The sequence below is a fragment of the Spea bombifrons genome, chromosome 3 (genome assembly GCF_027358695.1).
Source record: "Spea bombifrons isolate aSpeBom1 chromosome 3, aSpeBom1.2.pri, whole genome shotgun sequence".
In the NCBI taxonomy this organism is placed as follows: Eukaryota; Metazoa; Chordata; class Amphibia; order Anura; family Pelobatidae; genus Spea; species Spea bombifrons.
In genome coordinates, this window is record NC_071089.1 from 52,972,036 (window position 1) to 52,986,246 (window position 14,211).

At 38.4% G+C, this 14,211-nt stretch overlaps 1 protein-coding gene across 1 annotated transcript; it reads right to left on the reverse strand.

The window, feature by feature from the left end:
- Positions 1-7,990: 7,990 nt before the first annotated feature.
- On the reverse strand, positions 7,991-14,161 carry TAF5L (TATA-box binding protein associated factor 5 like). The gene is made up of 5 exons (XM_053459860.1): positions 14,018-14,161; positions 13,172-13,316; positions 11,750-11,854; positions 10,664-11,391; positions 7,991-9,369 (listed from the first exon to the last, which is right to left on the reverse strand). Exons 2-5 carry the CDS (start codon positions 13,311-13,313, stop codon positions 8,572-8,574), a joined length of 1,773 nt encoding a protein of 590 aa, XP_053315835.1. The 5' UTR covers positions 13,314-13,316; positions 14,018-14,161; the 3' UTR covers positions 7,991-8,571.
- Between the last annotated feature and the right edge of the window lie 50 nt (positions 14,162-14,211).

Below are 14,211 nucleotides of genomic sequence, written 5' to 3' on the forward strand. Positions count from 1 at the left end.
CAGTTTAGAGAAGGCCCTTTCCTGTTCCACCACGAATGTGTCCCTGTGCACAAAGCATGGTCCATAAAGACATGGTTTGACAAGTTTGTTGTGGAGGAAACTGAGTGGTCTGCACAGAGCCCTGACATTAACCCCACTGAAGACCTTTGTGGTGAATTGGAACGCTGATTGTGAACTGGCCTTCTTGTTCAACAGTTCAACATCAATGTCAACCTCACAAATGCTCTTCTGACTAAATAGGCTAAAATCCCCTTAACATCTATTGAAAAGCTTCCACAAAATTTTGGAATAGGATGTCCAACAAGCTCATACAGGTGTGATGGCTAGGTGTCCACATACTTTTGGTCATGTATTATATAGTTATAGTGTACCTAGTTGCCAATAGTCACAAAGTTGTCAGGACAGTTGTTGGGTCCTTTTCCTGGGAAAGCTCCAGACACCCGATATCTATACCGGGTAGCCTCTAGCTTAATGATGCAGGGTCACGCAGTGACATGTAACTCTGCCTAGTTTAGGCTCCATGTGTATATACAAAGCAAACAGGCCTTCTTGAATGGCCAGATAAGACAGGCCTCTCCTCCTTGAAACAACTATACACTATAGATAACATATAGTTCAATTAACTGTCTTCCAAAAAGCTGACTTTGCTTTTGGAGGAAGGTGATAAAGTACATGGTTTTTTTTTTCTCAGCCACTTAAAAGACTCCTTAAAAGATCCAGTATGATCTTTATCAGTGAATTTATCATCAATGGAAATGCTGATAATGCCCTTTCATATAAAATACAGTACAAAAAAGTTCTAAGAAAGCAATATACAGCTTTACATAACATTATATTTTGTATGCAGGTGTCAGGTTGCACGAAATGGGAGAAAATTATAAAAAATAAATTCTAGTGCACAGTTTGAAAAGAGGTTTTACCACCATGGCAACATTTCTGCTGACAGATCATTCCGTTTATCTACTTTTCTAACTTTACACTGCTATCCCTTTTTTCTTTTAATAATCCATAATATTTTTGTCTGCCCTGTTTTCGTACAGTGGTCCCAATTCTGGAACTAGAGATCTGCGGATTCCTTGCACGGGACAGTCCTGATTTTGTCATCCTATAGCACTGTCTTGCAGAGCTCTCCCTCTGTCCCACTTTTCAGGACAGAGCTATAGGTTGGCAGGAGTGGGGGTGTCAGTGAATGCACAGAATTGTGCGCATGCACAGTAGTGCTGCCAGTTTGAGTGACATTTTACCTCCCAAGCGCCAACCCCCAGCATCTTAATTCGGGTAGAAGTTGGGAGGTATGTGTGTGTGTGTGGTGTCACCTATAGCTGTCTAGTTGCACACATTAATGTTTTTGACTGGTATTCTTGGACAAACGTACTAGTTCTATAGGTATGAATACATTTTATTAATACTGTATAATGATGACCTCTGATGTAACCTCTGATGTATATGTGTGTGTTTTTTTATATATATGTATATATACGTCAGAGGTCATCATTATACAGAATTAATGCATTGGAAGTACTCACCACTCACACCTATAGAAGTATGGCAAATTAAATTATGAAAAGTATAAGTAGCTGTCTGTGCGTCTTGGAATTAATATAACATGATATTGACATAGCCTGTCCAACAATTGTAAAAACACATGCTACAAATATGACCATAAACGTTCAGTAGTGTTGGAATAACGCATCTCTAAATAATGGTATAAATGCCTTGTGTTAATCTGTTTTAAACAGCTGCACTAGATAATAAAAACAGCATAGCTGACTAAATGTCAAGAGGCAATCTTACTATGTGCCACTTAGATACCCGGGTGTGGAAAACTCCCTGTCATATGCAAAACGTTTTCGCTTCCAACCCCTTATAAGCTAAGGAGCAAACTTTTTTTTTTTATCATTTTTACCAAATGTTTGTTAAACCTTGATATCATTGTGTTTTTGTTGTTTGAAGTAGAGCCTTCTTTTAAAATCATACAAATACAATAAAATAACAATAGAACCAAGAAAATCTAATTTTTTTGCAATCTTGCTTAAAGTTTCTTCTATGCTGTAAGTGCCACAGCTGAGCAATGACCCAATTTATTCTCAGCAACATCTTACAGCCATACCTCGCATACATATTTTTTATGTACATATATGTATCAGTGCTTTATATTTAACCTTATATTACATATTTTAATACTATTGGCATTAGATGTTTTGGGTAGTGATTTTTTTTTTAAATGTACTCCTGTGGGTGATGCTGGCTTCTGCCGAGAGAGGAGAGTCCAGGCTGACAATAGACATTCTGATCTCCTGTGGACATCTCCCTGCCGCTGCTACAAAGTCAGGGTGTACCAGTACGTCCTAATGGGCTTCTTGCCGTGGGTTTAAAGGATGCACCGATATGTCCTACAGGGACTGAAATTGACAGATGTGTAGTAGGTTTGTTTTGTTCAGATCCAACAAAGTTAGAATTGTTTTTCGTAGATCTGAACAGGTTAGCATTGCTCTAACTTGCACAACATATAGCCATACATGGGACCTTTTCAAACGAGCTGACACTCTTTAAATATTAACTCTTTAACAGCCCATTGTGTCATTCTATGTAGGAAGTTGGCAAATGTGATATCCAAACGGCTCTAACAACGGTCCTCACGGAAACCCTGACTTGTTAAAAATAAACCTAATTGAGCCACATGCATTCAAAGAGGGATATCAACCATAACATAATGGTATTGGCGATCATAGCAGTGTAGAGTAGGAAGGAGTCAGCTCAAGACCTGAGGATCTGCACGTTTACCCTGAGATTGGGGCAAAAACCCAGAGACTCGGGCTCTCATCTTCAACAGTTCTCAGGCAAGAATATAGCTCAACAGGATGAAACCAAACCAACTGCTATCACTTCCTAAAATACTAGATACAATAAATAGAATATAGATAAACCATGTGAGAATAGTTAAGTATACAGTTTAACAAGCTTACAGTATACATCAGGATTTATGTAAGTCCATGGACATATTTTTCCAATGATCTGCACCGTTCTGTGTTCAGAATCACTATATTAGTATTTTTAAATATCCATTAGTTTGATTTATAATGGGGCAAGGAGAAAATCCCAGAAAAAGGAGCGTATGTGCTGTAATTTTGTAATCATAACAAGTGTCATACTTTTGTGTCCCTGCTTTGTACCACTGGTAGACAAAGTGCGTCCATGAGAACACTACCGTGCATCATTGGTCCCTACAGAACATAAAAATGCAAAATATATATTTGCATGTGTGCAACGGTTGGAAGTTATAAGTGACAATAGCTTTTTGTTGCTTACACAGGAGCTCATTGCCAGTAGTCTTGGTAACACAGAATTTGATGGCAGATAAGAACCATTAGCCTGCCCGATTCGACTGCGGAAGAGACATAAACCTTAATCAGTTCATGGTCTCGTCTTAGACTCAAGATAGCCAAGACATTCTCCTGTTATTTGGCTATCTTGTCTGAATTTCAGGTTGCGTCATGGCTCCCGCACATACTGACTGGGCAGAGCTGAAAGCGATGTAGGTGTTTGCTACCAAGGCAGCTCAGAATTTGGCACATTTTAGATAAGCTGGGATGGCATGAAAGACTATAAATATTATCAATAACAATTGTGTTTTCAAATTAGCTGCTGTATTAAATGTGTTAAACATTACAACAATGAGCCACTAGATTTGAAAATCATTATAGAAACATTTTATTTTTTATAACATACAAATATAAGTAAACTCATAAACTGCAATTCATTACATAAAAGTGCAAAGCGTGTTTTTGTAAGCAGTTTAAACGCGGCAGGTTTAAATAAAGTTATTTTCATTGACTGAAGTGTTGACGTTACAACCACCCAGCGTGCTTTGCGCCTATAAACTTCTGCGTTCTACAAACTAGAGAAGACCATGTCGGACACAAAAAAATAATGAAATAAAAATAAGAGCGTTCGTGATTATAAAAAAAGACATTTATCACACTCCAAGAGAACAATATTTTGTGATGTTTGTTGTCCGCGGTTTGACCGAAGCAGGTGATTTTGGCGTGGGTTGTGTGCTGATCATGCGTTTAGAACTCTCGAGGTAGTAGTGAGCGCGGATTTTATCGCGTTGTCAGGAGCGGAACCATTCTTTAGTTGCCATGTTTGTTGCGGGAAAAATAAATAGTTGCACACATATTTTTACGTGATTTTTCTGTGCATGTTGGCGAGCTAAAGTCCCGTAAATTGCGTACGTTGTAATATTTAAATGTATACATAAATGAAGGATTGTATTTAATATGTGCTTTTAGTTGTATAAAGTAGTTTATAGTAATGTAATTATATATATATATATTTACAGTCATGAGTATATCACACAGATGTACCCCATCTTTTTTGGGTGTCACCTAGATCAGTGAGGACCTGAAGCAGCCGGTTAATTTGGTCAGCTATTATGGTACAAAAACTGTATAGACATAAAGATCGTATTCCTTAGTTTAATATATAGATTAAGTAGAGCAAAGTATCACTGGCGTGGCCGAGGAGCCAAACTACCAAATACGAGAACAGCATCCATAATCATCAAGCACTTGCTGGTTCGATTTAATCGGAGGTGCAAAACCGTAACATTAAAAAAATATAATATTAATAACTAATTGTGAAACTCAAAACATAATTTAGAATAAGTTTATATTTGTCTTTGGGTTCTGCTAGCATTTTAATGACTACATTGCCGTAGACAATCCTGTATGGTAGACGGCATCCCATATTTCTGCTTAACCTGCTCAACAGAGAGGGAAATGAAAGAGTAAATTTTATATATATATATATATATATATATTTACACAAATGTGCATCATAGTATGATAAATATAATTTTGTAATCAATGTGAATATGACAAAACATGTTAAACAGCCAAACGCCATTGTTTAAATCCACCAACTAGCTTCCTCTTCACCTATACATTTGCTAGCAAAGTGGCATGCTCAATATATAGATACTATTGTGCACTTTGTACAGTTACGGCTGATATGGTTTCTCTTTAAAAACACTCAATTTAAGGAATAAAAATACAATTCATCTTAATTTCAATGTTTTATTTTGAAACTTAATGTTTTGTTAGAAACCACAAATACAAGAAAAAAGTGAGAAAACATCGTTTTTAACAAGCGCATTGGAAATAACTTGATTTTCAAACGTTTAAGGGGAAAAAAAAGCACTGCATTTAATGACATTTTCTTACTTGCTGTTGAAGAAATGCTTACAATTTTGTATCACGCTCTAACAATGTTGGCATTTGTTCCGGAATCTGATTAGTGCCAAAAAACAAACTCACAGTAAAACGGTAGCGATCGAGCCTCCAGGGTTTTCAAAAGTCAGACTGTAGCCCTTTAATATTTATACAAAACATACGATTATCCTTTTAGTGACAGCAATTAGTCATTACTGTAATAGATCAAAATATAAGCATCGATAAAGTTATATTGCAGAGAAATGTTAATGGTCACTGCTAATGTAGGCATTTGTTTAGTGTAATATATATATATATATATATATATATATATATATATATACACACACACACACACACACATTATACATATATATTATACATATATACACACACATATAGGCAATGCTGCATCCAAACATTATTCCAGGGACTCTGTGCAAGTTGTAAAATAAAATTGGTTGCGGAGTGCATACCAATCAAGCACGTTTTGAATGGGAAACTTAACCCCAATTTGACACAGGATGGGCCGTAGGTTTATGTTGTTCATACGTGAGCTCACGGGAGTTATGGTACAGACAGTAGTGCGTCAAATGCTATACATAGTACAATAAAAAAAAAATCACCATTGCTATCAGTAGTGGCCCTTTGTTTTCTGACGCTCTCCTGCATCCGTCAGACCTTGCGCAGGTAATGCATGGATTTTACACTTGGCACCAAATTTATATATGGAAAAAAACACACCCCCCCCCAAAAAACAAAAAAAACTATGGACCCAAGTCTTTACTATATACTAAAACAATGAAAAATATATAGTTTACTGAAGTGCCCGACTCCTATATTATTAAATTTATAGGGACGTACGCATGACGTTTGTTTCAGCTTTAAAAATGAGCGCTCCAGCCCTATTTTCACGTTAAAGTAGATAGCTGTCCATCTATATTTGGGACTTCAGTGCATTTTACTGAATGCAAATCTCTGCAGTTATTCTTCAGTTATTAAACTGAACAGCTCCCCAGCTGCCTCCGCTGAAGGAAGGAAGCAGATGGCAATTTGCTTCTTGCGCATGCTCACTCCAGCTCCCATCAAAGCAGTAGTGAGCACGTGCAGGCAGAAGTGTACATGCCCACGCTTCTTGGTTACATAGGAGCAACAATGGAAGAGGAAAAAAAAAAAAGCGCATAAATCCTATTTTGTTCTAATTGAAAAAAACAACACGCATCTGTGAAATGCATTGGAGTTTATGCAAAACAGACATATTCATGTATTAACCCCCCCCACAACTAGACTAAAATGACAACATTCCTTTAATGTTTTCCATATTTCCACAACCAACTAGTGACCACTGATGGAACACAAAGAAGAAAAATATACATTTACGTAATTTAGTGAAAGCATTCCATCGCAACACATTTAAAGATTTATGTATGATTCTCTTTTCTTTTTTTTATTGCACTTGTAAAGATCTATAAAACTGCATGGATGTGGCAAAAAAGCGATATCAAAATTTATATGCAAAACTTTAGGCATGTTCTTGAACATGTTCTCAGCTTTAGTGGTATATTCTAGCTGCTGTATACATATAAAGGACACATACTGTTAACAAGTAACTGTTGCTCACTATGTGGCAGCTGATAATAGGCATGTTTATTCCAAAAGTCTCATTTTCAGTCGCTGTAAGTATAACAGAATGTTTTCCTCCATTGTTAGTTCTTGACAATGCTGTTTTTCTTAATTCTAAATGCAAAATTAATCTCCTATCCATCCTAAAAACCAAATACAACGGTAGGCTTACTCATTACCTGAGCAGTATTCTCTACCTAAATAAAGTATGAAGTATATCACACATATAAAACACAAAGCTTTCAGTCTATAGAACCGTATTTTCTTTTACCCTCTTATAAACGCTTATATTAATTCTTTATAGCTTTTTGCATTAAATTATATTGGACTTTGGAGGCTCAAGTCCTTCCTTATACACGAGAAGAAAATAATTACATAGAAAACCATATTTAAAACAAACAAAATACAGGATAAATATTTTTCCCTGTACAAAATAAAACTTTTAGGACCAAGGAGCACCTGACCTATAACAGAGAGAAAAAGTTCTCCCTCTTATTTTCGGACTATGTCATAAGTATATAGAAGCCTAATAAAATAGTGCCTTTGACACTGGGAGGCATATCAGATCTGGAGTACATTCTGGAGGAGAATAATAAAAAGGAATGTCTGTTTAACTATGTATCTCCTCCAATATGTAAAACAGAGTAATAAATTGCTTCTAGCTCTATAATTGGACTTTCTGCACAGATCTTATAATGCTAGTCACATTACTTAAACAAGATACCATTAAAGACGGCTTTATAGACCCTTTCCAATGTTTAGGCTCAAAGGCAGTTATGTGTCAATAGTGATTCAGTGATTAAAAGGTTTTCTTACCACTTTTTAATTGCAACAAACAATGGAATATGTCCAGCAGTCAAACTAATATTTTCTTTGGCTATGGTAATAAGGCCACTTTGCAACAGAATAGTTTCCTACACATAAACTCCACGGTTCTAGCTGCAATATAATGTGACCAGCTGCCGACACCGTATTCTAGATTGGATTGTTCTGAACATCGCTATAAGGTGAACACTCTGGAACTAGGTTTAGGATGACGATCAATTGTCTGTAGAACAAAACGAGTCTGTCGTGACAAATGACTTGGTAACTGCAGCTGGAGTTATTTCACGAGGCAATTGTATGTTACTGGCATATCATTGTAAAGACAAGTGTTCATATTTTGACCATTTTTATTCTGTTCTGAGATGCCAAACTTACAGCAGCTTACAGATTTTAAATATTCAGAAAAAGGACTATAGAAAAAACGCTGGCCAACTTTTGAGGATAAATGGGCATTGTCTCACTCACTTTGATTCATCATGTACATGTGCTCTTATTGAGCTCTTATCTAGTTATTTTTAAAGTTCATCTTGTAGAGTCTTGTAGGAATAAAGTACCAACAAACAAAATAAAGGAGGTATAAACATCTTCACAAAGTCAAAGCTAGAAAGAATATAAGGATGAACTATTTGTTGCCTCCTTAAATTATAAACTTTGACCACATAGAAAAGGTTGTCTTCACGCTTATGCTGAATGAAACAAAAAAAAAACAAGCTTGCATGCAGACACATATTATAATATCTAATGGAAAGAAAAACACTTAGCATTCAGTGCATCATTGAAATGGCCAAGGGAAATAAAATAGAAAAAAAAGAAGATTCTTGCACAGGAAATTCACGCAAATCTTATCCGCAGTCCTTACATTTCCCTTCTGAACTAATCCTTAATACACTAAGCTTCCTATGTGTCAGTGCTAATGTTCCTGATTCTCCTGAGCAATACCAGTCACCATGAGCAGATTACAGGCCATAAACTGAACACTCAGAACATTGCTTGTTTGCCCCGTGTACACACCAACTAGCTCGCTGGATGAGCCATCTGAAGGGGCATTGCAATAGGTATTTCGGATATCCCACACGCGAACAGAGTTATCCATGGACGCAGAAGCAATCAGGCTGCTGTCTGGACTAAACGTGAGGCTGTTAATGTTGTCCGTATGTCCTCTTAGTTCCTTATAAAGTGTCCCTGAAGCCAAGTCCCATAATTTTAAGCGCTGATCTTCACCAGCTGAGGCCAAGTACTTACCATTGGGGGAAAAAGCAAGCGCCATTACTGACCCACGATGCCCAGTGAACAGCCTTACAGAATTCCCCTGCTGAGAGCTCCACAACCTCACAGTTTTGTCAGCGGACCCAGTGGCAAGGTAGTTGGAATTAGGATGGAACTTTATGCAGTCTACATCTGCTAGGTGCCCAGCGTATATTCTCAGGGGGAACGTCCGGTCAAATGACCAAAGCCTTGCTGTTCGATCATGAGACCCGCTGGCGAAAAACAGGCTACAGGGGCTAACATCCAGGTCCCAGACTGGGTATGCATGACCCTGGTACAGTACAGTATTGGTGAAGGTTCTGAGATCCCAGTAGCGAATGGATGTATCCTCAGAGCAAGACAGAAGTCCAGAGCTGTCCGAGAGAAAGCGTGTGCTATACACCGGCCCACAGTGTCCCCTAAGTATCTTCATTTCTGTTCCTGCCTGGTCATCATCCTCAACCTGTAAGAACAGAAGACACAACAAAGTAACATACCTGGAACTCTTTAACATAAGTTAAAATGCTCAAAAGGCCAAGTGCTTGTGCAACAATATTTGACACATCCAAGGAGTAACAGTATGTGTATATTATATATATATATATATATATATATATATATATATATATATATATATATATATATATATATATATATATACATACACCGTATTTGCTCGATTATAAGACGACCCCCAAATCTGAATATTAATTTAGGAAAAAAAGATAAAGCCTTAAAATAAGACAACCCTATAGGAAAAAAGTTTTACCAGTAAATGTTAATTCATCTAAACTATTTTTTTTTAATAAAAGCTATGATTGAGAAAAATATTTTGGTTTTATTTCCTTCTATTTTCCAACCTGCCCCCCATTTATGTACATCTGCCCCAGAAACGCCACTGTGCCCCATGATATGCCTTTTAACCCTATATGCTACTGTGCCCCATGATATACATTTTGACCCCCTATGTGCCACTCTGCCTCCAGAAATGCCTTATACCCCTATATGTCACTCTGGCATTAAGGGGGTTAAAAGGCATATTATGGGGAAGAGTGGCATATAGGGAGGTTTAAGGCATTTCAGGAGGCAGAGTGGCATATAGAGGGTTAAAAAGCCATTTCTGGAGGCAGAGTGGCATTAAGGGGGGTTGTCTGCGTTGGATATGATATGATATGATCTTAGTCGTCTCATAGTCAGACCTATTTGAGGTCTGATTATAAGGTGACCCCGATTATAAGACGAGGGGTATTTTTCAGAGCATTTGCTCTGAAAAAAACTCGTCTTATAATCGAGGTTACGGTATATTGTATAAGAAAATCAACATTTTAGATAACGTTTAGTAGGGCTGTAAAAATGGTGAATGGTTTGCAGGATTAAAATGACCAGGAAATACTAAAGGAGATCAACCAATATAGCTTGGAGGAAAGAAAAGAGGAGATATGATAGAAACATGAAGTACAGGAGGAATGTTTATTTCTAATGAGGAGAAATGTTAATACAAGAAGTCATAACCATAATCTAAAACCCTAAATAGGGTCAAAGGTTTGGGAAGGAATGGCAGGAAGTTTTACTTTAATGAGAGGTTGGAAGATAAGTGGAACAGTTCCCCAGCAGAATTGGTAGAGGCTAATACAGTGAGGGAATTTAAACATACTGTCATGAATCTAAAGCAAGGACTGATTAAGGTGCGAGTCATTTTTGGGTTATCCTTCTAATGCAATGTAAACATTGAACTTCTAGGCCGTATATCATCATACCTCTTCCTCTAACATATCACAGGCCAGCCGGATACGCGACACATCAACGCTATGTGGCTCAGCTTTTAGTTTCTTGGACTGCAGGCTCCACAGCTTCACACAGGAGTTGTCAAAGCCACCAGCCAACAGTTTGCTGTCTGGAGAGATCTCCGCTGTGTTTAGCAGCTGCTCAGTGTTGTAGAAGGCATAGAAGCAAATAGTGGTGAGTGAGGGTGGGCCATCTTTCACACGCTTTATACAGTCCTGTAACTGTTCAAGCGCCACCTCGTTTTGCAGAATGGGAGCTGGGACATCTGGTGGATCAAGACTGTTGCTCTCTCCACGTGCCGATGACCCACCGCTAGAATACAGTTGGTAATCAGTCCTTTTGGCCGGCTGCACATCCAGTTGGATGTGTTGTGTGATGGCTTTGCACAGGGCAGTGTTGTTTTCGCTTTGGAGGTAGCGCAGAAGGTAGTTGTAGCTGTCCTCTTGGAGGCGGACCACATACTTATTATCAAGAAAAGCTCTCAATTTGAAGTTGGAGTGGATGTCCTGCATGGTCATGGTGGTCTGAAGCTGCTCGATGATGTCCTTCTGGGCTGGCTGCTGCAAGAACATACCATGGAAGCGGCTGTAGAAGCTGTCCACTGCACTTTTCAGGCAGTTCTGCACCATGTCCAAGTGGAGGTAGACGAACAGAGGGTAGAGGAGGTTTGTTACTTCACGGCTCTCACTTGTGTCTACCTCTGCAGGATTTTGAAGGGAAAATAAATGCTTATTAGAAATTACCTACTCTGCTTTTATTTTATTATTGCCACAGATAATATCATAGCCTTTAAAACAGTGAGGTAGTAAAAGAAGTGAATGTAATTTAGGAATTATTTATGGAGACGGACAGTAACCTGAAATAGCTAGTAAGACAAAGCACATAAGGCTACTCTGGAGACAATATGTATGAGTTGGAGATTTCTTGTAGCTGTAGCCTTCATGCTGTAAATATGTTTTGAAGATTAAAGCCACGGACGCCCATGTGTATCAGAGCTTTGACATCCAAAACTATATTGCATTAACCATCTGTAACACGATATATGTAAAAGGTCTCACCTAAAAGGAAATTCCGTAGCCGGGCAAATTGCACTTCATATTGCTGAGGTTCAACCTGGCAGGGGGCTGAAGATACTGCATTGGCACAGCTGGATTCTGTTTGCACTAGTGGAAGTAAACACAACAAAAATGATTGTCTTTAATGAGTTTCCATTATCTCAAAGACAAGGTTCCTAATTTATCAGTGCCTGCATCCAGCTGCAATATCCCCACACAGGGAATTAAAAGTCAATTGACATAAATCAACTGGATTTCCATTCAGATTCTGATCAATCAATTATACGGAAGGCAATGAATGCATGCACACTGACGTAGTATGTGTTAGCATAAAGTACGCATGTACTTATGTAGTAGCATAAAGTGTGCAGCAAGTGGCTGGAAACAGAGTCACTGTGGATCAATGTTTAAAAATTAAGGCATTCTAGGGGATTATGCAAAAAAGAGTTTCCAACTGTTTCCATATGCACTCAGTAATAAGATTGGTAAAAAGGGAAGTAGCTTTTCCTTCCAAGAAAGCTTAAGTGCTTTCATTCATTTGCATCCACTGAAGAAACCCCAAGAAAGTCAACATAATTAACTAGTTACGTCATAACATCACTTACGTCAATGTGTAAGTGTGTTCATCGATAATCTATTTTGCTGAATACATACTAAATGATAAAAAAGTATTTAAGTTACAACTGGCTTTCCTGTATAATACTGTCGTAAAAATATAGGTACCAATGTAAATATTGGTGGGAACTCTACAATTTATTCTTAAATGTTTATAGACGTCAAGGGACACTCCAGCCATCATATGCACTTTAGCGCATATAAAACAGTTGAGAGGGCCCTTTCCATTGAGTCCCTTCTGGAAATGCTTGGGTGGGATTCATACCCTCATGGCCACTTCCATCAATGGGGGCGCTTTTCTGCCACCGAGTGGCTACTTCAGGCAGCCTATCAAGTGGCAAGAATCGTCAAATCCCAGAGGTGTGGAGCTTCTACCTCAGATAAGACCTGATTATATTATTTTAGAAGAACGCATACTGAAGTACTGGTATTCTTCTTTAGTGGGGCCTTGGTCCTTGGTCTTAGATTCAGTAGAGTTTTGTGTCTACCCCATACAAGTTTAAATTCCCTTGTTGTATTAAACTCTACCACTTCTGCTGGGAGGCTTTCCAACTTACCTGCCACTAGCTCGGTAAAGTAAGACAGCCCGAAAACCTATTGTCTGTTTTGGCAGCAGTTGATTAGTTCTGACCGCCTTTGCAAGGCGATGAGAAAGAGATATTCTCTCATGACATTAAATCGCCGTGAAACTTTAACTCAATCGTTTTTTTCCCTGCATTACCCTATAATAAACTTTATTTCCACCGTAAGTAGAGTTAGAAACAAATAAGCGTGAATCTTCCTGTCCAATGGAAATATAAAGTATCTTACCCGTCAGATTAGCCGCCATTTCCTCTGCAGTCTGGCTTAGTCGCAGTCCTTGCTTCAGGGACCCTTCTAGATCGATGTAGTGGCGACGTCTGAGGTAGCAAGTTACAGCCAACTGAATCTGCTCTGTGCGTACACGCTTCATTGTCTTTAACGAGAACAGTGTGAATTGTTAGACACATAAAATATATATATATATATATATATATATATATATATATATATATATATACACACACACACACATATACCTTAGATTTTTCACATGCTAGAATACCACCTGCGGACGGCGCAGTTTGCAGAAGAAAAAAAACATTACTTTTCTGTAAAGTAACCCGTTACCCAGTTTTGCCTTACATTTGCCTTAACAAAGTACTAATTCATAGAAGTGCCTTTTACCCGCCCAAATTACTTCAGACAAGACATAAGAAGGGTAATAAGCAAGAACGGGGCATTAAAATACACTTTTTTCTGTATTTTTGATTAGTAATATGTAAACAGAAATCCTGTATTTTAGATTTTCGTTAGCGCCAATTATTATTGTAGGATTTTTCTTTACAATAGATATGGACCCAGTGTTACCACAGGCAAGAGGCTATAGGGCTTGGGCGCCAATAATAATTATAATGAAGTGCAGGAAATAGGCTGATATTTACACATGACAGGTCTAAAGCCAAGCTCCTTTTCACAAGACCCCCATTATGTGACAGGGCGGGCAGCAGCACATAGGAGTCTTCGCATTATTACCCCCCTCCCCCCAGCAGACAGGAACACAGAGGAAGGAGCCCGGCGCTCTAGACACCGTGGCCCCCCCAGTCCATACATTACATCCACTGGTCACGGACTCACCGCACATCGCAAGGTTTTCCCACCCGCAAGTACAGGGTGCTTTGGGGTGTGACCAGTCGGTGCCTTGGCGCCGATCAGGTTTTCTTGAATCGTTTACCTAGCGGCTCTCGATCCTACTCTTTGCGTAGTAATACAAACCGACCCCAAGTAGACTCCATTGCGGTTTCATGACTCACAGCAAACGAACGAAGGAA